At 45.1% G+C, this 25,225-nt stretch overlaps 1 protein-coding gene across 2 annotated transcripts in view; it reads right to left on the bottom strand.

The window, feature by feature from the left end:
* Positions 1 to 25,225, bottom strand: part of RARRES1 (retinoic acid receptor responder 1) — a 45,194-nt gene that overhangs the window by 15,250 nt on the left and 4,719 nt on the right. For both annotated transcript variants that reach the window (XM_032485477.1, XM_032485471.1), the window contains exons 2-4: positions 7,010 to 7,072; positions 4,508 to 4,691; positions 1,492 to 1,628 (exon numbers count right to left, since the gene is read on the bottom strand). In XM_032485477.1, coding sequence (XP_032341368.1) covers positions 1,492 to 1,628; positions 4,508 to 4,691; positions 7,010 to 7,072 — 384 coding nt within the window. The remainder of the gene's footprint in view (positions 1 to 1,491; positions 1,629 to 4,507; positions 4,692 to 7,009; positions 7,073 to 25,225) is intronic.

The raw sequence follows: 25,225 nt of genomic DNA, 5'->3' as shown, positions 1-25,225 counted from the left end.
CCTAATGATACAACAAAAGCCCTCCTTCCACCCTGTGCTTCCCCATCCTCTAGCTACAGCCCTTCCCTTTCTTTATAACAAAATTCCCTGAAAGAGTGTCTACTTCCTCTCCTCCTGTTCTCTCCCGAACTAACTCCAGTCAGGGTTTTGCCCACACTGTGCCAGTGAGATAGCTCTAGATAAGCTCTCCATCGACTTCCAACTGCCTGAAACCAAATGGTCAATTCTCAGTCCTCATCCTACCTGACTTTCCAGCAGCATTTGATACAGTTGTACAGTCCTCAGTCTTGAAACACTTTTTCTCAGATCTCCAACCTCAAATTCGAAGTGTTCCAGAACTCAATCCTGACCTAACTTTTCTCTGTCTATGCTCATTCTCTGTGATCTCATCCACTTCTGTGGCTATTAAAAAAACCATCCATGTGGGAATACTGCAGCCCAAACCTATCCCCTGAACTTCAGCCTCTTATATCCAGATGACTTTACAGATTCTCTACCTGGTTATAGAATTTAGAATACACCAAATCAAGCTAATTTCCACCCAAATCTGTTGTTCTGTAGTCTTCCTCAATCAGTAAATGAAAACTGTCCATCCAGTTACTCAGGCCAAAATCCTAAGACTCATCACTTGACTTGTCTCATTCTCTGATATCTCCATATCCAACTCATCAATAAATACTGTTGGCCTACCTTCAAAATATATCCACAATCCAGCCACTTCTCACCACCTCCACTGCTGCCACCCTGGTCCGAGTTACCACTGGGCCTTGCCTAGATTATTGTAATACTTTACTGGTCCCCTGGCTTCCACACTTGCTATCTTGGCCTGTTCTCAACACAGCAGCCAGAATGACCCTATAGTAAGTCAGACCGTGTCACTCCTCTGCTAAAAACCCTCTAATGAGTAAAAGACAAGGTCCTTCTAATGGCCTCCAAGGCTTAACACAACCTGAGCACCCCACACACTCGCCTTGCTCACTCTGCTCCAGCCACACTAGCCTCACTGCTGTTTCCCCAACCCCTCAGCCACGCTGCTGGTCAGTTCCCTCTGCCTGAAACGCCTTCCCTTACGGAAGGGTGGCTCACTCTCACTTCCCTAGGCCTCTGCTCCAATGTTGCCTCTGCTCCAATTAAAGGGGCCCTTACTTTAGACCGTAAGGAGTAGTCCTGTCATACTCTGCATTCCCTTTTCCCTACTTAATTTTTCTCCTTAGCACTTACACCGTTGGACATATATTTGCTTGTTTATTAGTTCACTGTCTTCCTTACCTTCTCTCACTGGAATTAGTCTCAATAAGGGTGCTGCATTGTTTTTTGTTCACTGCTGCATCCTTAGTCCCTAAAACATCACCTGGCATTCAAATATTTATTCAGTGAATGAAACACAATTAAAACTCTTGCCGTGAAACTATAAACCCATATGAATTTAGCCTAAGAACATCACATTGGTTGTATTTCTTAAGGTACAAGTTAATTTTCAGTTTTTCTTACCCACTGCTTCACCCTGCTGAGCTGTGCCATGTAATAGTGTAAAAACTGTGTTGTCTTTTCCCACATCACATAAGAGCTGCCCAGAAAGGCTAAATCCCAGATGGGTTTCAGAGAAGGATCAATATGTCCGTGATTATCTGAAGGCACACAAAAAAGCACATTTGTGTTAAGACATTTTTAGGGCAAAATTTCAGAAATTTCAGTAATAGAACTTGTACCTGTTTCTATGTTATATGGAGATTTACATGCTTCAACTTGCCCTAAGTAAAGCTACTATAAAACAGTTTAAGGACTATCTGTTCTATATAAATGCAAAATAAGAGCTAGAATGATACTCAAAGTTAATCTAAAATCTTGTTAGTTGAGAAGTATTTTTTAATTCTACTGAAGCATCTATCATTTATCTTCTCCACATTACCTTTCGGTTTCGGTCTACAGTCAGTGTACTGGTCTTTGCTAGTCCACATGTCTCTGTCCTCTGCTGATTGTTGGCGTTAAAGTTAATCACTGTAGCGGCAGCATCTCTGCCACTTTTTTGACCACATGAAGAATCAATCAAGTGGGTTTTCCTGAGGCATTGTTTTTGGAACTGCAATCTTTTCAACTCAGCAAACATTTATTAAAAATGTACTTAATATCAGGTATGTAGGATACAATGACTAATAAATTACCTTTTGTGACTTTTAGGAACTCAATTTTAGCAAGTAACTTATGAGACAACTGTTCATGGACCATCATTTATGTAATTTGGCAGAGAGATTCTTAGTCTATATTAAAGCCCAACAATAGTATAGTATGTGAGTAATACTAACTAGCTTATTAGGAGATGAATCCTTTTTGGTAAAATATCTTGAGCATAAATGCTGCTGTATACTGGTAGAACCTGACCTGGCTGGTCTGTATGAATGGTAGTCAATTCAAAAGGCATTCACTGATTGCTTGGGTGCCATGAGGGACACAAAGAGGGGCCCCACTTTCTACTTGCTGACAGTGGAGAAACACAGCTGACACCTTCCTTAAGAGAGGGAGGATCAGAGAGCTGAGGGGATAGAGAGAAGGGAGAGGTTTCTTTGGGCTGAAAGTTTGGGGAAAGCTTCATAGAGTTGAGATCTAAGCTGAGCCTTGAATTCCTGGCATGTGTATGGGAGCGAGAGTGACCAACTTCACCTTATGGTGCCACTGTGAGTTTAACTTGTGAGATGAAAAAGAATTACTGCAGAAGAAAAATTAGTTATACAAGATACCGTGAGTATGAGGACATCTGAAGGTAAAACTGCCAGTAGCCCTGCTGCAGTTGCTCAGGCGCCAGGACTTTACTTTCTCTGGTTATTCCCAGGTCCCCAGCCTTTTCCTTTGTATGTAGTATACTTGGGCTTATCTGTAGAAGTTTATGAATTCACTAGAAAAGGTGCAATTTTTACTCAGAATAAAAACCAGACAACTACTTTTTAGAGGAAAAACAGGGCGGAGCAAGGATATCCTAAAACAGATCAGATCTCACTCAGTCAACTGTAGAGAAAGCTGTACTCAGGCCAGTACCCTGGGTTGAGCACATCCTGAATAGGATCTGCTGAGATTTGAAAGAGCTATTCCAACAGGTTTTGATCCACTTTATCTAAAAACCAAATCTTCTCAGCTTTAAGTAGATAATTTTATATACACAGGCTATAAATAGCACCGTTAAACGTTTCTGCTGAACTTAAAGTGACAAGAGTACTTGTAGATTTTGTTGATTGAAAAGGTTCCCCGTATTAGTTTTCTGAAGCTTCACAGTAGCCACGTTAAGTTAGACTGTTACAGAATGAACCTTGTGGGCATATAGGATTTATTAACTGAACATGATCCAGTTAACCTACACTATTAAAAAGTCTCCAAAATATAGTGATCCTGGAAAAGGTTCAATACAATTTCAAAAATTTATGTTTTAAGAAGAATATATAAAACTCTATTTCCCCAACTAATGCTAAGGAAGGGAACAATCCCGAAATAACTGTAGATTTTAAGTATCAGTCATTGGCCCATTTATTTCAGGCAGTACTGAATGTAAGCAAATTCTACTACAATGTAAGATTTTGAATTGTTCCCATAATTCTTTGGACAGGATTTAATCCAAGTTGTCAGAGAACTATAATGAGAATGAGCCAAGCTTCTGAATTTTTGAAACACTAGGAGCGTTTTTCAGCTGCAAGTGTTTTTCAGAGCACTTAGTCTGAGTAAATGGATGGGACACAGATACGCTCAGGAGTGGAGACCACAGGTCCTCCCAGGCTGACTTGGGTCTGTTACAGGTCTCCGGCAAATGAGTGACCTGAGAGAGAGAGAGGGACGGGGAGCACTGTCATGGTCAGATGTCAAGCATAATGCCCAAGTGCGCAAGTTCAGAGATGACTTCTGTGGTTTTGCCAGTAAGTCCAAGTCCCAGATGCTGCCCACACACCCCGCCAAGGGCCAGAACAGACTGCGTCACTTCAGCTGAGTCACGTCACAGGCAGGGCTCGTTTCTTCTGAGAGACGGCACCGCTGCCCATCAGCTCGGGACCAAAAATGAGATCAACTGACTCCACAGCAAGTTCCCGAGACAGTCGACTCGGCCTGCCCTGGTGCGGGAAAGGCCGTGATGGCGTCTTGTCACCTGAAGTTCCCAAAGCCACCGCCAGAAACCTCTTAAGGCATCTCCTCAGCTTCTGGACCCAGCCCTGAAAACTGCACCCCCACGTGTGGGTCCTACTGCAAAGACCTCTACCCCTTCCTTGGAATTCCACTCTTGCCCTGCGCCTCATCTGGGATGGAAGTGGTGGGGGGGGTTAAATGTGCATTTTGGAGGAGTCACTATGATGCACTGGAGGTGAAGACTAGGAAGAGGATACTTCTGAGTTTTGTTTAAATAATGAGGTACCATATTCTGTAGCTGAATTAAAGCGCCATTTGGAGGCATACAATTTTAAATGATCATTCTTTTTAAGATTTAGTAATAACATGCATTCCTGAGTATAGGAATTCCAGATACTGTTCATACCAGGTATGCTGACTACATCCACGGGGTTTTGAAGTTGCTTCATGCGCTTGTAGAGCTGGTAATCCTTTTCGTGTCTTTTCTTCTTCTCAATGAGTTGAGCACAAGTCACATTAACAGCCGGTCTGGGTTTCTCATTCCTGAAAAACACTCGAGCAGAACATTTCCCCAGACGTTTGTTACCTTCCTGAAAAAAAGATTTTGGAATTAAATGGAATGGTTCCTTCTCACTCCCCGTGGCCCCAATACACAAACACACACAACTGGGGAGTTCCTTGTACACGGCAGGTGTGCGCTGGCAGCAATACGTGGTGGTCTGCTCTGTAGATAGTGATTTCTGCGCTCACAGCAGAACACAACAGTCTTCACTCTGCTGTCGTTTAAACTCCGGCTTTCTGACGGTGCCCTTATGAAAGGGTGCTGGGCCTTTTCCCAAGAACCATCACTGGCGTCTGTGAGTACTGCTAGGACAGGGGTACTTCCCTCTACTGTGGACCAACATAGTGCTTAGTTGGACCTCCAGCTTGCTAACCTGAACCAAAAGGAAGCTGGTTCCCACAAACACAAACAGTACCTTTCAGCTGCCTGACGCACTCAGTCCGCTTATTCCAGTTTTACAGATTAAGACTGAGGTTTACAGGGAAAACTCCTCCATGTCTCACAGCCATTAAGTGGCCAGAACTGAGCTGTGTCTGTGATGCCAGGGCCCTGTGAGAGCTCCACCTCTGCACTGAGACCTCATGTGGAAGAAGCAGAGGCACAGATCACCCAGGTGGACAAATTCAACCACCCGAGTGACCAAGAGAGGTGTGTCTGCACTCAAATGTGCAGTGTTCTGGGAACACCCCAACTCATTTTCCAATCCAGAGACATGTGGAGCTGGGTAGCTGGATGCTTTAAGTAGACATCAAGTCCATGACTCATTTCTGGGACAGTGCTTCTCCACCGTTTTAGGTCACAGATTCCTTAACTCAACAATAAAAGCCAGGGAACTGCTTCCCAGAAAAATGCATGTCCGCTCATACCATCCACTGGGCCTAGAATTTGAGGAAGTTCGTGGATGGACCCACTCAAACCCATCCATGGGCCCCTAAGTAAGAACTCCTGTTACTACGTGGTTAGGTGAGCAGCTGAGTTCTTTTCACTTTTACAATCGTTGAAACTGGGTAGAGTCCCAGTTAGAGCAACAACCAAAAAGAAAAAGCCCACAAAGAAACAAACTAATCAAAACTGGATCTGCTTAATAAGCCCCTCCTAGAACTGATTCAGAAAACTGAAATAGGCTTTCCAATGGGCAGCTTTTCCTCTGGTGAGTGCTGGTTTAAATGGGAAGGAATTTCAGTGGTGCATTAGCATCCTAATTATCTGTGCAACCGAAGGGGCATTCCGGAAGAGGCTTATCAAAGGCAGAAGCCAGGCTGGTACGTGGAATCCTTTGATGTCACAGCCACTTCCAGGGAAGAGGAGAGGAACCAGGTATTGCCCCCTTTTGTTTTTCTTTCTGTGCCCCTGTCCCCAGACAGCTCCACAGAATCAAAGCAGTTGCCTGAAGATGAAAGAACTCTCCTGCCTCCTACCCTGAAGTGGAACATTTCAGTTAGCTAACCATGCTCTTCAGAGAAACAGGGCTGGTCCAAATAATCTAGTCATTGTTTTCCCTTAAGCTTCAATCTAACACTTCTGTTTGCAACACAGAAACCAAAGGCACCCTCCTTAAGCTTTAAGAAAATGTTAATTCTCAGGTTAATTAGCGAAGTCAGAGTGTTGCTGTCTTGTTAGAACCTGTTTCTGACTACCAGTAGGCTTTCTTCCAGAAGCATCGGATGAAGGGGTCATGCCTTCACCGAAGCTCTGCCTCCCTGAAACACCTTAATGCCGGACCCGCCTGCCCGTCCCTCTGCTCTGACTCAGCGCCGCACAAAGGGGTTTGGGCTGGTCTCCACCCAGGTTCCAGCTGCTGCCTCCCAGCTTGGCCTGGCACCTCCAAGTTCATCTGGCTCTGATTTCTGAGTCTTCTGTTTACTCTCTTCTTGAGAATAGGGAAAGGACACTTGGCAAACCATGGCCTGCCGAGTCAGAACTGTAGAGGCTGGAGATGCTGTGGCGGGTCTGCTGTGCTACAGGATGCCTCTGTGCATGGAAGCTCCTGGAACTGGCCTCACGCTATGCCTGCCTGCTGAGAAATGTCACCAGCTGACAGGGAAAGAGCAGGCTGGCATTTGAGAGATGCTGAGATGCGAGGGAGGGGCACGGGTGCCTAAGGGAGTGTGAAACCCTCTCCCAGCGGCAAAGGAAGGAGGGGATGGTGGACTGTCTTGAACACAGCCTGCATAAGGCCATGGTGCTGTCCTGCCTACTCTGCTCTTCAGTTCTTGAGAACAAATAGGAAACAGAGCAGGAAAAAAACAAAAGCAAACCTTCATGTCTCTATATATTAAGATTCTCACTTTAAAAAAAATTAACAGGAGTTGTTAACAGGACACTTCACTAATCTTGGCAGCCTACCTCCGGGTTGTAGAGCTCTGTGGTGAACACGAGGTCAACTTTACGTTCCTTCTTTTGATTAATCTGAAACACAGAAACAGAAGTTAGCCTCATGGAAGCTCTGTTAACACCATCATATCCAAGAACGACTCTCTCAGGATAACATGACATGCAAACGGCAGCTGTCACACTTATACCTGAAGAAAATCGGGGGTTTTTTACAAGGAGAAAAGATCTCAAATTTTGGTCTGATCATGCCACTCTGCTCGCTGGTCTGACACCTACTCACAAAGAGGGAGGACGAGAGAGGGACCGGTAGTGCCGAGGCTGGGAGCAGCTAGGCGAGAAGCAGGCCTGAGCACGCAGGGCTGGGGAGCGAGCCCCGTCCCTCCGTCCCGTCCCTCCGTCCCCGCCGGTCAGTGCCCTCACCTTGAGCTGGGCCCTGGGCCACATAAGCTCCCCCTCCTGCCTCTCCTGGCTGAACAGGGGATCCAGCGACAAAGGGGTAACCAGAAATAAGTCCTGGGTTTTCAGGAGGTGATGAGTGAAGAAAAAGAAGTGGGGCAGAATGGCTACTTTTCTGAAGGGGGTCAAGGAGGGCATCTGGGAGGAGGAGACCTCAGCTGAGATGGCAGGGACAACATGGAAGCAGCCACACCCAGACCGGAGTGGGCAGAGGGGACCCACCGTGAGGCCTTCGGTGGACTCAGCAAAGGGCCTGTGTCTGGGGGCAGGCTGGGTCAGCAATACGGAGGAAGTCCTCAGATGCTATGGTCTCCTATTTCCTTGCAGCTTTCATAAGCCAGCGTTCCTCTAACGTTTGGAAAGGCATGTTTAGTATTTCTAAACCTCTTAGTTGATTGATTCCAACACATAGTTTTAGAGTATTCATATCCATGTCATTGAAGCACATTAGATCGTTTAGGAGAATGCTATATTATTGGCCATCATTTTTTTTTTTAAGAGCACAATTTCATTCAATAAAAGGAGTGTTTTCTACAGAAGAAAAGGAACTTTCTGCTGCATGGAGCTGAAGTTATTTCACATAGTATTGATTAAGTTAGATTGTGGGAACATCAATTTCCCTTGAATACTACTTAGCCCAGGAACACAACCACCAAACAGGATTATCTTATTTTAAATAGACCAGATAGCATACATTACTGTTAGTTTTTGTTTTTTTTTTTTAATTCTGGGAAACGAGGATGGAGGGCAAGGATTCTGTGTCAAGTATTTATGTAAAAAACATTTCAACACATGAATGGAGATACTGCTGGGGGTCGGGGGCACCCAGAGCACACACATGAGAGCAGTTTGCTTAGTGCTGATTTTCAATCTTACAGCAAGTTCTGGTGTAAGCTGAAACACTGATTTCAACTACAAAGTCATACAGATTACAACATCCACACACACAAGTCTGTCTTCTCAGTCAGTCACTGTTTACCACCTACTGTGCCAGGCACCGGGGAGATACAAGGAAGCAGGACATCCAGGCCAGCCTTACCAGCAGCCGGCTTCCAGCGTGGGAACAGGCACACCGGCTGCTACACAGTGTGGCTGTGGCCGGAGCTGATGCATGTGGGGAGCTCAGCTTAGAAAGGCTCCCTAGAGCCAGGGGGGCCGGGCCACGGTGTGGGAATGGAAGGCAGAGGCTGCTGTTCCTGGGCAGGCAGTGAAACTAGAAAAAAGGCTGTCTGGAGAGGCTGGCACAAAGTCACAAAAAGCCTTTTTTTTTTTTTTTTTTTTTTTTGTGAAGAGAACTTGGAACTTGATTCCAAAGTCTGTGGGAGCCCCAGTAAAGTAAACATAACGAAGTACTTAGGGTGTTGTAGAGAGTAAGACACAGCACGAAAAGGGCTTGGACGGTGCCTGGGCCAGGGTATAAGTACTCACAGATGTCAGTGATATTTATGGTCACTATTTTTATCATTAAAACCTATCCACATGAGGGAGATAAAGAACTGAGCTGGAAAGCAGGGTCTGGTCCATGGTGGAGGCTAGGGAAGGCTGAGAACACGGACTCTGTCTAGCTTCTTTTACTTTGGTTTCCTCCTGCTGGAAGCTCACAGTGAGCCGTCAGAAGGTGTAAGTTGGACCTCCATGAAAGCGGCTGCACAAGGGGCCCCGTGGCCTCTGTCTCCACGTCTCCTGAAGCTCGGCGTCCTCCCTGCCCCACCTGAGTCAGAGGAACACACGGGTCACTCACGCCAGCCACGGGCACCCCCCACCTGCTGATACTCACAGAAGGCAGCCATTCTAAGGCTTGAGTCGCTTGCTGAGCCAGCCCTGGGGCCCCCTCGAATGCCGCATGCGGGATCTAGGAGCCTGCCCTTCACGTCCCGAGGGGCCCAAGCGCAGCCTCCTACACAGGAGCCGGGTGCCCCTCAGGCTGCCAGTTAGGGGTGAGTGGGGTGGGTGGTGAGGCCCTCAAGAGAAGAGGAGGGGGATGCCGAGGTGGCGAGTACCGTCTTTGTGCTCAGGGACACAGAAGAGGGCCAGGAGGCAGCTAAATGTCATAGATGATGCAGCAGCGGTGATGGCTGAAGCCATGGAATTTGCTGCAATCCCCCGGGGAAGGTGCGTACACTGAAAGAACCTGACGACCACCAACCTTCCCATCGGTATTACACTGGGGCGTGCTTATTTGCTGTCCACAAGGATGTACAAAAATCTGCCTTATTCTTCATATAATTGTGCATATTTTAAATAAGTACTTAAGGTATTATTTAACTCAACAGTTTTTCGAAAATTCTTGGAGGCAAAGTGAGGTGCTGGTACCTGTTCTTTGTCGGGAAAGAAGCAACTGGACTAACCAAGGCTGTGAGCTGAGTCAGGATGGAGCCTGTCTTTTTGAAGAGTAATCTTCTTTCCCGATTCCATCTCTTTGTTTTAATTAGGCGCTCTTAAAACACCTGCATTTTGTCCAAAACACGATTTTTATATTTTTGGTTGTACTTTTTTACCATTTATCAAGACGCAGCCCTTTTATCTCCCACAAAGGCCTCTAGGTCTCCCTTCCTCTGAGTCACAAGTTCCTCTGAGGTTCTCCTGTGATAAGGCAGCAGCCCTGGGCCTTGGGCAAAACAACACCCGCCAGGCCTTCTTTTCTGGGACAAAGTGTCTTGTACTCCTCGGGCCATTTTAGGGCTGTGTGTTCCCTTGGGCTGTCTTTGATTAAGCTGTGCCGTGATAAAGAGGTCTTTGTATTCAGCATCCACCCCAGAGTTTTGAACAGGAGCTTAGGGTTAGGGGCAGGAGGACAGGGAACAGACTGTCACAGGCTACCCTCAGGGCGTCAGGTGAGGACTTCAAATAGATCACTGTAGAGTTGATTATTTGATCATGGATGACTTAAGAGCTATGAAAAGATAACTGGAGAAGGAGTCCAGTCTAGGGAAGTGACATTTGAGCTGAACTCTGAAGATTCAGAAGGAACTGACTTTGGGGGTGTCAGGGTGGAGTGGGGGTGACAAATCATTCCACATGGAAGGAAAAGCAGTGCTGAAGGCCCTGTGGGAGCAGCCAGGAGGGGCCAGAGGGCAGAAAGACAGGAGCCAGGATGTGGAAGGGGCTGGCTGGGTAATCAGGGGCCGCCCTGCAGGCTACGGGGAGGGTTTCATCATAAGAGAACTGGGAAGCCATGGACAGGAGGAGAGGCTTTTAAAGATCCCTCTAGCTGGCGCACAGAGAACCAGAGCTGGAGTGAGAGGTCCGGAGTGAACGCAGAGACTCCAGGAGGCTAGCTGAGGGGGTGGATGACCAGGGTGGGCACGGCAGAAGTGGAGCAGATGTGGGCGTGAGTCCTAACTGGAAGGTAACAGGACCAGCGACGTCACTCAAGATCAGAAATAATCTCTAGAATTGTAGGAGGACAACATTATCAAATCAACCATCATTTAAAGGATGCTTGTATTTACAGAACAACAGCAGATGCTCTTGGGCCTGTGCTGGGTACAGTCCTAGCACGTCACAGGTCCTGACTGGGAAAATGGAGCTCTGAACCCTGCGCACAAGCGAGTAATTGGAGATGCAAATTACAGGAGTAGTGAGGAAGCACTGTTCAACTGTCAGACTGGCAATGAATGAGAAAGTGAAGAGGGCCAATCGTTGGCTGGGTTTGGGGGTTCATGGCTGGTGGGAGGTAGCCTGATGCAGCCTGGCTGGGGGGCAGTTGGCTGACTTGATCAAGTCAAACTTACATATGGCCTATGATCCAACACCCCACTTCTGGGTACACACCCAGAGAAAATGATGCTGTTAAAAGAGACTCGTGGGAGGATGTTCCTTGAGGCCTCCTCGTGTGTGTGGCAGGAAGGTGGAGGCAAGCTGGTGTGCATCCAGGGGGGTGCAGGTAAAATGGAGGTGCTATGCGGCAGGAGAGGCAGCCAACTAACCATACATACACCAACAAAGAGATCCTCACGGCTGAGAGTGGGAACAGAAGCAACACAATGCATGGCATAATGCCACTTAGAAAAATGTTGTAAAGAAAAATTTTCACAAATACCAACAATACCTTTTATAAGGACACTTACAGACAGAAGCATACACATCAGCCCTTTTCAAGTGGTTGCCCACGGCAGGTGGGATGAATGGTGTGAACAAAGGACATCGCCTGCCGTTTCAGTAAACAAAGGACACTGCAGCCATAGACCCAGACAGCGCACCCTGAGGAGATTCAGGATGGAGAAAAACAGGACACTAGTCTGAGAGAGTTAAGATGTTTATCAGAGGAACAGTTTCAATAAGCCCAGACTCTTGCGTCTTCCCACACACAGAAAAGCACTCAAGTCATTAACTCGAGAGCTCTGTTTTTGTGACAGGCGGTCATCTTTTGATGTTCAACTACATGTTTTGTTTTTCAGCAAAAACTCCCGTATATCCTGGCTCCTCCCATACCTCTTTGGAGCAGTTCCTCAGAGCTGAGAGGCTGTATCCTGGGCTATAGTTCTCAGTAAGGCCACCAAATAAAACATAATTCTCAACTTTTAGGTTACGCATTTTTTTCAGCTGACAGTTTTGGCGACCATCTGAGGGACCCAGGGCGGACTTCTCCCCTTCGCCTGAACTCTACGAGGATCTGGAGCCTTGGTGCCCGTGAAAAGAGCCAAAAACTAACAAGATGGCCATTAAGTTGTTCAGGTCTGTGCTTCCAGTTAAATTGATCTTATGACTAACATGCTCCCTTCCCTGTGCATTCTTTTCTTAGAATAACTTACGCTTTTACCCTAGAGGTCTTGAAAGAGGGTCATGGACTGATAACCTCAAGAGAATGGGCAGCCCCTCCTAAATTCCTCCGTAACAACAGCAAGCTCTTCTCAAGATGAAAGAAACGTAGCCCCTGCTCACACCCTGATTTGTTATCACCCTCCTGTCCCCTTTTCCTGTAAAACCCCAGGACTCTTACCCCAAAGAGGGCTCACAGTCTTTAAGGCCTGCTGTGACTCCCTGTGCCTGGCAAAGCAGTAAGTTCTTTTCTATCTCCTGAAACTGTCTCCATTTCTATTTCAGCCACGAGCACAGAGGCAGGGTTTCGGCAGCACCAGCGGAGGCCTCTGGCGCCCGTGTGCCCCTTCAGAGTCCAGACGACTCTGGGGGAGTGTCTCCTGGTTCTCACACCTCCCATCATTGGCTTGGTGATCCTAAGTTTTATTCAGTGGTGTTAAACTCCTCTCTGGAGGAGTAGGTTATCCTTGAAGCTTAGTTTCAAGAAGAGCTACCTTGGTTATTCCCAGCTGAAAGACTGGGAAGATTGTACTCATTTGAAAGACACTCAGTAGGTTTGGATGGGTAATTCAGGTGGGAGCCTGGCCTGTCATTTTTTCCTTGGATTGGCTACTTTAATAGTTTGTCAGAATAAAAGTGAAGATAGCTCATGAGAACTTTCAGCTCCAAAGAAGGGACATCTCCCAGCCAGCTTCCTCAAGGCAGCTGAGAAGCAAGTGGAGACAAGTCCTCGTACCGTGCAGCCAACTCACTCATTTTATTAAAAATGTGCTCTGCCGGAAACACGTAAGAGTTGACCACTCAGTGATCTGAGCACCCACAGGGATCTTACACTACGAGAGGGAGAAACTGAGACATAAGAAAGTAGAAATGACTCTAGGGTGACACCTAGAGGAGCTCAGCACACCGGCCACCACGCAGTCCTCAGCAGCAACTGTATCTGGATAAACGGACCTCAAAATCAGAACAAAGCTTTCAAACAAAAGAAAAAGGAGCGACAGATTGCCAGCCTCCAACTAAAACCCCAGCCAGGTTCCCATACAATACCTCTGGAATTTATACTTGCGAATACTTATTTGATTAGGGAAACTAAAGATCTCAACCTGAAATGGCCAGATTAGGGCTCTTTTGACATCCTCAACCTAATTTTGTATGTGCATGGCTACAAAACACCAGCTTGATAAAACATCTTTTCAGAACTCTGACCTTAAAGAAACAAAACCCTTCTAGGGGGAACTTGCGTTTCTCTCCCTGTGTCTTTGAGATGCAGCTGTCCTATCCGGCCTTCCCAGTGTGCACGCGTGTGCTGAGAGCTTGGCCTCTGCCGTCTGGAAGGTACACACGTGGTGCACATGTGTGGCAGCCAGCGGACAGAGTGGGATTCTGAGTCATCTTACTGCCTGGCTGTGCCAACTCTCAGGGGTTTTTGTCATCTTAACCTTTGTTGCATCTGCCTGTACAACGCAGGTCTTTCCTGCCTTAGACTGTTCTCAGGAGCAAACCTTCTAGCCCTTGTGCAGGCTGCTTTCTTTGCGCTCTCTTGTGGGGACACCTCTTGCATCTTACTGGTTTGCGTCGCTATTAAGGTACAGTTCTTTAATGGCCTGGAGCCTTTCAACTGGAGAAACTTCTAAATTGGTAAATTTTTAGCGATCTCACTGTACACAGCTGTTTTTTTGGCACCTATGAAAAAAACAAATCACACAGCGTTTTATATATGTGTGTGTGTATAAAATGGCTAACCTACAGAACTCCTTTAGTTTAAAACAGTTTGGGAAGCCTTATTTGTGGTCTACGCTTCCCCTCAATAGGTCTTACAAATGCTAATAAAAACAATAGGTTAATTAGTTATTAGGTTGATTAATGGGGGGTGGAGAATAAGGGGGGAAGTCTAAAGACTTCTTCCCAACAAGGTGGAAATTTTAAAGGCATCCCTCCCAAAAGGATAAAAATCTTTGCATGGTTATTAAGAAATGTGATAAATAAAACAGATGTTAATGAGATTAAAACAAAAGGTTCTGATACAACACTACCTAAGGTTGAGTCAAAGGGACCCCTTACTAGTCCCCAGCACTAAAGGACCCCAAACAAGTCCACTCTGCATATATATATATATTTTATATATATATAAAGGCTGGGAGAAAAATTACATTGAGATACCTTACCAGTAATTACCTGGGGCAACAGGCCAACTAATCAAGTTAAAAGATTGACAAAAGGGGCTGAGTCCCTTGGCTCAACTCTTCACTGGGGACCCCAGAGCCTTTTAGACAAAAATAGTTGGAGGATTAAAAAAAAAAAAAGTTTCTAAGACTCCTTGTAAGAGCAAGGCTTATTAATGGGGTTCTAGCAGAAACTACAGTTAAAGGTATAAAAGTTAATACAAGTGAGATGAAAGGTTATGTAAACTGGCATACTTACATGGGCTTTATATGAGGTGATGATCTCTCTCCTGCTTAATCATATTGTGAGACAAACACGATGTCTCATTGGAGAATGCTTCCCCGGCATTATAAGAGGGCACATAAATCTGCCCCCCAGACAATATTAATTAAACATACTAAAAGAAACCAGCAAGGTGACCTGAGCCCACACAATATGAAATAAAAACTGGGAGCTAATATTCAGAGGCCAATAAAAATAATAAGAGATTTCTGCTGTGGGTTTAACCTGTGCATTCAGAAAGGAGGCCTTTGGTAAATGCCTTGTGCAAACTTTTGAAGGCATGATAAACTGAAGCCCAAAATTCTAGAACATAAAACTCTTGAATTTCAGTTTAGCTGGTAATCTTCAGCAGCACTTAGAGAAAATGTAGTTGGGCAAATCAATCGTTTAGTATAATTCAGGCAGCAGATCTGTTCTTTCTTTGGGGAATTAAAAGCAACTATATTTGTCTTGCAAATCTCTACAAATTACAAATGCAGATACAGCCCACAATGGCCTGACACTGAGCCTAATTAGCTCAATCAGGTAAAACCTGATACAAAAAAAAAAAAAAAAAAAAGGAAAAAAGTGGTCTTTTAAAGCTCAAACTGTTGGAAAGGCTCCCTCACCCAAAATCTAATTCACAGCTTCTGTAAGGAATTATCAAGGACAAACACAAATCTTAAAAGTCTTTTCCACAAATAGTAAAGTCTTAGTCATCTGAGCAAATAAACTTAACTTATTCCAACTGTTCTTTATAAACTAGTAGGTTTATTTTGTAATAGCTGATACAGAATGAAGTGTTAAAGTGAAGCTGTGAGATCTCTGCTTTTGTCTGTTTATGTCAGTGTGTACATTAGAGATGTCTCTACCTCTGAAAATATTCAGTTAAACTTATAAAAGAGCTCTACTTAACTGACTTAAAAGTGAGCATTTACAAATTAAGTATTTCTAAATATAAAGGAAACTGGCCAGAATGAATTTCAGGTTCACGTGATCTAGGAAATACTCAATATTAAATTAATATCTCACATTAATGCCAGTTTATCGCACCTAGGGTAATTTCTGTTGCAGAATTTATCAGCAAAAAACCAAAAATTCAACTTGGTATGATGATATTTTCACAAGTTATAAAATACAGATAAATGAGATGAAGAGTTTCAGGTGAACTCTTTAGTAGTTCTGTTTTGGGTATGTCTACGTAAACTAGTTTCTCCAGATTTTTGGAACCTTAAAACTTTAGAGTTTTGCTAAATTAAGTTAAATGATGGGAATTCATTGACTATCCAGGTCATTTCAAATAAGATAAAGTACTGGAACATTAATTGCTAAACAGGTCTAAATTTACCTACTTTTGTGAGAAAAGGAAACTAAAGATGTTTGGGTTTATTACGCATATGTCTTGTGCCAACCACATTAAGAAATTCTGCTGTTTCTAGAGGTAATGAAATATTCCTAAGTTTGCCAACCAGGAGATGCAGGCACAACAAATAGTTCACAATTACTTGCTCCTTGTGAGTCTTCACTAAAGTTTTTAAGGGTTAAAACTGTAATATGTAATTAAAGCTACTAAAAACAATAAGGGAAACGTTTGTTTGCAAGGAACATAGGATGTGTGTTTTTGGCAAAAGAAGGTGTAAGGAATGGAACTCCACTGTGTTAAGGGGAAAGACTGACTTTGTCCTGGAGCCGGCTGTTTCTGGATGGGAAAATAAGGGACAAACTAATCTGGATATAGAACGTTGTGGAAGATTTGTAGGAAGACAGCTCTGAAAAAGCTGTTTTGTGCATGTTCAGGTTGGGATTAGACTGAACTTAGGTAAATACATTTTGTTGTTGAGAGTGAGCTGGTGCAGGACTGGAGTATGGGTTTCTCTCTCTGTTAAGAGGATAAAGTCTTCCTGGAACGTTGAACTACTTTTGATAATAGATTGTGAGTTTCTTTGCCTTCTACGTGATCTGTACTTGCCTTAAAAATCTTTTATTGCTACTTTGGTTGAGTGAGTAAGTATTGCTTCATAGTGACCTATGATCCTATTTGACCAAGTGTTGTTAAAATCTTTGGATTTTTTGACAGACTTCCCAAATATGAAATTCTAATTAAGATTCTTTTGACCTCCAGCTAACTTTGGGATACTTAAAGAGCCCCTGAAACATCCCATAGAGAGATATTAAACTAATTAGGCTCATTTTGTATGTTAAATTACATGGGGAACATTGTCAAATAAGTGGTGATAAAACCTTAGGTTATATTGTATGGATAAATGTCATGAATATAGATATTCCAAAATGTATACGGAATTCCTAAAAATCTAGTATGTCCTGATACAGTGTCATCAGCCATAATTCTAATTATCTTAAAATGTTGTGTCACAGAAATAGCCAAGTTTCCTGTCAATGACATTTTAATCAGATCTTTAACCATGCTGTTTTAAGTCTTTTGTCATTTACGATCTTTGTTTTACTCTGATGTTTTTATAAAATGAAGATCTTCAAGAGGATTCATAAAAAGGACTTTTTGACAAGTATGTTTCTGGTAATTTTTAGATCACACCACTGAACTGGGTAAGGAATTACAAAACTCTAATGGAAAACCTGATGACTTCATCCAGATTAGCTGGAATTACATGGGGCTGAATGAATTGATAGATGTGATTTATAATTTTACGACTTTTTTCTGAAATAAACTGGCTCAATCTTTGTTTTCCAGAAAAGTCTTTCCTCTTACACTATGACCTACAAGCTGATAAAATATATCTTTGTAAATGATGATGAAAACATTTATCTTTTTCTCTCTATATGACCTGTCCAGAATTTGGCTTCTCCAGATGGCTCCCCTGTGGACGTGGTGGCTTACTGCAATCAGATCACAACTAGTTACGCTAATCACTATCATTTGTTTTACTTTTGTTCACTGTTACTGTTTTGCTGTGTTGTTTTATTTGCTACATTACTTATGCCTTATGCCTGTCCCTGCTGTTCTATGACTGTTAACGCTACTAGCTGTATCACTTGTATCCTCTCTGTTTGATAAGACTGTGGGCTCGTGCACTACAGTGTGTAACCAGGCCTCTGACAAATTAATGATGGCTAAACGTCTTGAGGCAACTGATCATATATATAACTCTACATAGAATAACTGTTGTAATAGTGCAACTCTAGTCAGGGGAACAACAAGGGAACAGATTTCCTGGATCATAACAGACGAGTGAGGCCGGCAATGCAGAGAATTTTAGATTATCAACAGGGCCTAATCCAAAAAAATCAGCACGTTGAGTGGCCTATCAACAGAATCCTCGCCTGATCTAACAATGCACCTTCCTAGAGCCATGGGACAAAGTTGGCCATGAAATGCATCCCAAACATTGGTCAAATTTATGACCAAGGGGAGGCACTGTGGACAAAGAATGTCGCCTGCCATTTCAGTAAACAAAAAACGTTGTAGCCTTCAAGCCCTGACAGTGCACCTCGAGGGGAATTCAGGATGGAGAAAAACAGGACACTGGCTCTAGAGAGTTGAGATACTCACCAAGGAAGGATTTCAAAAAGCCCAAGCTCTTGCATCTTCCCATACATAGAAAAGCACTCAAATCATTAACTTGAGATGTCTGTTTTTGTCATTAGCAGTAACCTCCTGATACTCAACTACATGGTTTCATTTTGTTTTGTTTTCAGCAAAAACTCCCCTATATCCTGGCTCCTCCCGTACCTCTTTGGAGCAGTCCCTCAGAGCAATCGTAGAGGCTGTATCCTAGGCTGTGGTTCTCAGTAAGGCCACCGAATAAAACATAATTCTCAACTCTTAGGTTGTGATTTTTTTTCAGTCAACGACGGAAAAGGAGATAAAAGAAAATGAGCAAGCGTCAAAGAGGGGCCTCCGTGAGCAAAGGTGATGAGGGTGTTACCCCTCCAGCTCTGTACCCAGGACCAACATGCACACGAATGGACCTTTAATAAGACAGAAAGTCATTTTAAAAATGTTAAAAGTCCCAAGGAACTCAGTATGGATGTCCCCACCCTGCATCTTAAATTGCATCTTTGTCCTCCGTGTTGTTGGTGGGATCAGATTTGAGGAGTGCTGCGAACCGCACTACGCTTGTTTCGACTCAAGAAGCTCTGGAGCTCAGGTGCTCCTCCCTCTGCGCTTACACACACAGCCACATGGTGCAAAGCTAGCACAGTCATTATAAGACATTAAAAAAAAAAAAAAAAAAGCTAAACAGACATTTTTGAAAGAGCGGAGGCTGACACAGGGAAGGTGACAGGCAGGCCTGGCTTTCCTGAGGTGAGGCGTTTCCACGAGAGCGGATCCCGGGGCTCCCACCCCCACGCCGCCAAGACCGCCCATCTGCCAAACAGACTAGGAGGCTTCACATCCCTTTCTTAAAACATAGCCAGAGGCACACCACCTTGTTCTAATTTTTCCAGAATGAGGCTCTTTATATAAAGAAAAAGCCAGCAAGCAAAGCAAATGACCCTGTGGCTGTATAACCTGAAGGAATGAATTAGCAGCTCTTTGCTACAGATTTCTTTTGAATTGTGTAGAAAAGAGGACTTATTATGTACTATAGCCTAGAACTAAATGCTTTACGATCACAGACCACCAATGACATGGTTCATGTTCTAACGTGATTTTTTGTGTGTTGTTTATTTTATAGGTTTTCTGGTTTTTGACCCCATCAGCCAGGAGGAAGGGCAGCCCCCCGCCTCAGGACGGGCGGGCTCTTTAGGGGGGTGATCAGCAACTCAGATTTTGGGCTCCCTTGCATCAGTTGGGAGGGACACAGGTCACTTTTAAAGTCCCATTTGAGAAAGTATATAGTGGAATGCTTTCAAAGGACAAACTCATCTCATTAGTTTATTTGTTTTGGGTAAAAAAAAAATGTTCCTCAGATCCCTATCAAATCAGTGTCAAGCACTAACTCAGTGCTTGTGTGGAAAGCATCCTGCCAGCCACCAGGTGGGAACCAGGATCAGAGCTGTAATACATGTCCTGAGCTCTCACCACAGGCTTCCCGCGGTTCCACACTGTGCCCGGGACTGCTTATCACAGCACAAGAGCCCTTTGCGGGTAAACACTGTTCTTATACCCATTTTAACGAGGGAGAAACTGAGGCACGTGCCCAAAGTTAAGGAACTGCTCAAAGTCATAAAGCTAGTAAGTAACTACCCTGGCTCCAGACCACTTATATGCTCTTTCCTTATATGGCACGGAGGTCAAACAGATCCTGTCACTCTAAGGGAGGGCAGAAAGAAAGCTGCCGTGTGTGTGTGTGTGTGTGTGTGTGTGTGTGTGTGTGTGTGTGGGTGGGTGTGGGTGTGTGTGGGTGTGTGGGTGTGTGTGGGGGGGGTGTGTGTGGGGGTGTGTGTGTCAGAGACTGGGTGAGTAGGACTTTGCTTTAAGCTGGGTTCCTGTAGACGAGACCACCCAGACCTTCTGGGAGATGGCCAGGAAGGGCATGTGAATCCATGTCCCAGGGCAGCCGTAATAAGTACCACAAACTGGGTGCCTTCACAGCAGAAATTGATCCTCTCACAGTTCTGAAGGCTAGAAGTCCAAAACTGGGGAGTTTTCAGGGTGGGGCTCCCTCTGAGGCTCTGAAGAGAGCCCTCCCTGCCACTCCCCAGCTTCTGGTGCCGGGCCCCAATCCCTGGCTTCCTCGTCTTGCAGCCACCATCACTGCAGCCTCTGCCTCTAAAAGGCGTTCTTCCTCTGTAGTCTCTCCACGTGACCTTCTCACAAGGCCATCAATCACTGGATTCAGGGCCCATGCTAATCCAATATAGCCTTATCTAAACTTGATTACATCTGCAAAGACTCCATTTCCAAGTAAGGTCATCATCGCGGGTACTGGGGGCTGACTTAACATATCTTTTTTGGGGACACAACTCAACCCACAACAGTATGGAAGTGACGATGATCTGAGACTTAGCAAGGAGCCCCTGGATACACTCTTTCAGGCAGGGTCTAAATGGGAGCTTGAGCCAGTGCAGTGCCAACAGCAACTCTCCTAAGTTATGTCTCATTTTCAGGAAAAAGCTATTTACTCTAAAACACAAAGCTGCTGTTTTCATGTCAGTGGCTCAAAGAGGTTTCCTCCAGCACACGACTGGACTAACTTTGTATATTAGACACTATATAATGTTGGCGTGCTTCTTTAAAGCCAAGTCATTGAAATACTGGATGTGAGTACTGGACATAAACCTGAGAAACTTGATAAGGGATGGAGAATAGGTATTTATTTATTTATTCTAAGAGCACATTTTAAAAACCTAATACCCCCTTTAAACTCAAAACCACAGCCAAATCTTGGAGCAGATGGAAGAGCAGGGACAGTACCCAGAGAAGCCCTGTTGTCGGCTGCTGTAGGAAGCCACAAAAACGCTGGGACCCTGGGAGTAGCCAAGACGTGATTCTGCCAAAAGCTTATCTATAAGAAGAAAACCCTGTGCTGTGGGAAAAGGCTGTCTCTTGATTTCCCTCTCTGATGCTGGTTGCTAAGCATGGTCCCTTCCTGTGGCCTTAGAGCCAACGGTGTCCACTTTAACTTCATGTTTCCAGGTTGAGGGGGTGGGCGGTGGGGACAAGGTCAGGGGCTGAGAGCTTGCAAGTGATTCTAATCTCCCCTCCTGCGCACAGGGGGCCCCACTGGCCTAACAGATTCGGCTCCTAAATGTCCTCTTCAGCCTTCACATTTGGGAAGAAAACATAAATGTCATGCCATTCCAGGAAAAGCAAACTTCTTCATTTTATAAGGTTAGTTTTATGAGTCAGGCTCAGTTGGAGACAAGTAAACAACTCATTTGTGGATAAAAATTGCTGTGCTGTTCTTCTGTTCTGGACAGAGAGAACATCAGTGTATTACATTATTTCCTGGAATTACTGCATTTGCCTTCTCTTGAGCCATGTGAGACAAGGCGAATGCAGTTTAAGGAACAAAAGTCAGTGGCCTTCGGATCAGGCCCCATCCCTTGTGGTCCAAGGAGATCTTAGCCTTGGACACTTTGCTCTATCAGGCTAAGAAGCAGTGGAGAGAAAAGAGATGGAATACTGTGGTGTTAAACTGTTTAGCCAACTCTGGGTACGAGTTCTGGACCTTTCCAAAGGAGCCAGAGTGGAAGTGGCCAGAGGCAGTGTTCCCCTCCAAGTCCCCTTAGCTCAGGGTGGGGCTAATCAGAAAAGGCTGGTTGTAAGAGGGATCTGAGGTGCTGGGTCTCCCTCCCTCCCGCAGAAGGGCTGGGAATGGGTCAGGGCCTCCCGTTCCGAATGCCCAATGGTCCCAGCACTCTTCCAGCTACCTTTGTTTCCATTTAACAAATACTCACTATTTGTCCCTTGCAGGTCCCTATGCTAGCGCAGCGGAGGAAACAAGGAGAAGTGATGCCTACTACCACGTAGAAGCAAGCACTCAGCAGCCTATAGTCAAGTGCCAAGACGGGGTGTGGAGAGCAGGCATGTTTGGGGGTGAGATCACCAAGGCTGCGGAGACCAGCCAGAGCTGCCATTTCTTGGGTAAAGTCATGTGTCCGGCAGTGTGGTAAGTACTGGCAGGAGCTCACGGCCACTCCAGAAGCTGGGGGTGGTAGGCTGAGTAACAGCTCCCAAACATGTCCACGTCCTAATCCTGGGAACCTGTGGACATGTTACTTTACAAAGCAAAGGGGACTTGGCCAATGTGATCAGGTTAAGGAATTTTTTTAATTGGGGGGTAATTAGGTTTGTTTGTTTGTTTGTTTATTTAATGGAGGTACTGGGTACTGAACCCAGGACCTCGTGCATGCTAAGCATGGACTCTACCACTGAGCTGTACCCTCCCCCCAGGTTACGGATCTTGAGATGGACAGGGGACCCTGGATGGTCAGGTGGGCCCAGTGTACTCACACGGGTCCTTCTAAGGAGACTTCCTTACATTCAGGAGGTGCTGCCTGCTGGCTGTGAAGACGGAGGATGGAGCAAGAGCCAAGGAAGGCAGGTGGCCTCTAGGAGGTGGGCAAGGCAAGGAGTGGAGTCTCCCCTAGAGTCTCTAGAAGGAATGCAGCCCTTTCAACACCTTGATCTTAGCCCAGTGCGACCTACTTCAGACTTCTGACCTCCAAATTTGTAAGAGGATTCATTTGTGGGGGTTTTTTCCCCTACAAAATTTACAGTAATCTGTTACAGCAGTGAAACTAACAGATACAAAATTACTTGTGATCCTTCCTGTCGTGTTCTGTGTGGGCATGTCTCCTTGGGGCCATTGTGGATTCACATCCGTCTCGTATACAACTATGGTACAAGATCCTTTCGTAACTCGCCTTTACTGGCTAGAGGCGTCTTGAATGAACCTAAGAAGAAACTCAGAGTGGAGAATTGCTATTGCTACTATGGGACCAGCTCTGTGCAAACCTCTTCAACTGAGGGACCATCACAAAGGCAAGTAAATGTCACGCCTGCAAAAAGTGTGACTAAGTCTCTAGGGTGATTCATGCTGATGCCTTGAGATCAATGGTCAGGCTGGACTTGCGAGACTGTGTGTGTGGATTTAACATTCCACGTCTCATTAAGATCAGTTATTTTAAAGCTATTTACATTTGTTCTCCGGCAGAACCACCTATGCCGTTCAAGGAAGCATGTGCAGCCAAGCTAGATTCCCAATGGTTAAATTTACAACCTACCAACCATGGTCTTTATTTGGGACCACTACTAATGCTCCATGATCACACACATCCTGGGCTATGCAAACACATGTGCTCAGACAAGTGGAAATGTTGTGGGCTGGCAAAAAATGTTCGTGATTCAACAATAATTTATTAATAAGCTGGTTGAAGGCATTCCTACTTGCTAGCTCATCCAGGTAATGCTAGTTTGGGTGACTGTGGGACACGTGCCAAGGAGCCCAAGGCCCAGGTTTACCCCCAGGACCACCCCAGGCGGGACCCAGACTCTGCAATCAGAGCCTGCAGACCAAGTGGATGCTGTGGTGGTAGGTAGGGTGGGGGTCCTGGGGGCACCTGCCATTTCAGCAGAGCAGTGCCCAGGAAGGAGGGCAGTTCTGTGCCTCTCTGTTCTGCGCTTCCAGGATTGCTATGTTTCATCCCCGTGGAGGAGTGAGGGTGCGTGCTAAGTGCCACCTCCATCTTGCCGATAGCTGCCCCCTTCCTGTTCTTTCACCAGGGCTGTAAAAGCACTTAGGAGCCTGCCTTGCATGAAAGTATAAATTATTTCACTTTAGTGTTTTATTATATATCTTGCCTCTCCATATTCATTGCGACTGCTTTCATTCTCCAGTTTTCATTTCTACGGTCTGCTCGATGTATTGCTTTCCTAGTCTTGTGAACCATCACCTCTGAATTATTGACACTAATGGAGGGAAGACTTCAAGGAGAGCAGCAATTAGATGAATTATGCTGCATTTAAGTGCTTTACAGATTGAAAAGTGATAAACAAAGAAGCGTTTTCTTAGTAGACCAGGCGTTCTCCCAGCTGCCTAGTGGCCCAGCAGGACAGGCTCTATTCTGCTGACAGCGGGGCGGGCGCCCACAGAGGCTCAGCCCACCTGCGCCGGGGCAGCAAGGGCGGCCGGGGCCTTACCAGAAGTCAGCTGTTTTGCTCCTAAGCTTGCCTAAGCCAGGTGTACTCAGTACCTAGCTGCATTATTAAAAATGTTACATAAACTGATGAAGAGTGGGCACAAAAAAAGATGTCATGTCCACAAAATCCAAGTTAAATGCTGTAGAAAGAACTGATGGAGCCTTTCTCGTGAAGTCGGCGCACAGAGATCCCGCCAGTCCCTCTAAACATCAGGGAAGGGCCGGCAGCTGCTTGGGGCAGGGGCCAGTGGTCGCAGGACTTGCTCAGTGTAAGGGACAGCCCCAAGTCGTCAGGAGCGGGGCTGATCCAGGATACCCTGGGTAGCACAGGCACTCTCAACACCACCCCAAATCGCCCACCCCTCCACCCTGTGGTCCTGAGGCCATGTCATGTGACATCAGAATAGCAGGGGCCTCCTGGTCATAGAAGAGTAGTGTAAGATCAGGAAAGAAATGGCATCAGGCAGCAGCAGTGAGGGAACACAAGCCATGGTCTGTGATCTCTGCTTACAAATTAGTAAAGAAAACAAAACTGAATGCTCACAGGCTTTTCACCAGCTAGTCTGACTTCTTCTCCGTACTTCCTTGCATTTACTACCACAGCTATTACTGCATTTTATCACTAGAGGGCAACAGTGTTCCTAAAATGAGTGATTCTTGCAGAATCAGGAAATCACTTAGAATCAAGGAATTTCAGAGCTGGAAGAGGTCTTAAAAATCATTTGTGCAGATAACATGATACCATATATAGAAAACCCTAAAGGCTCCACACAAAAACTACTAGAGCCGATAAAAGAATTCACCAAGATAGCAGGATACAAGATTAACACACCAAAATAAGTGGCATTTCTTTACACTAACAATGAAATCAGAAAAGGAACGTAAAAGAAACAATCCCTTTTAAAACTACATCCCCAAAAATAAAATACTTAGAAATAAACCTGACCAAGGAAGTGAAAGACTTATATGTGAAGAACTACAAAACACTGACTAAGGAAATTAAATATGACTTAAAGA

Source organism: Camelus ferus, chromosome 1, assembly GCF_009834535.1.
Source record: "Camelus ferus isolate YT-003-E chromosome 1, BCGSAC_Cfer_1.0, whole genome shotgun sequence".
NCBI classification, from domain to species: domain Eukaryota; kingdom Metazoa; phylum Chordata; class Mammalia; order Artiodactyla; family Camelidae; genus Camelus; species Camelus ferus.
This window is presented reverse-complemented; position numbering and strand designations above follow the sequence as displayed.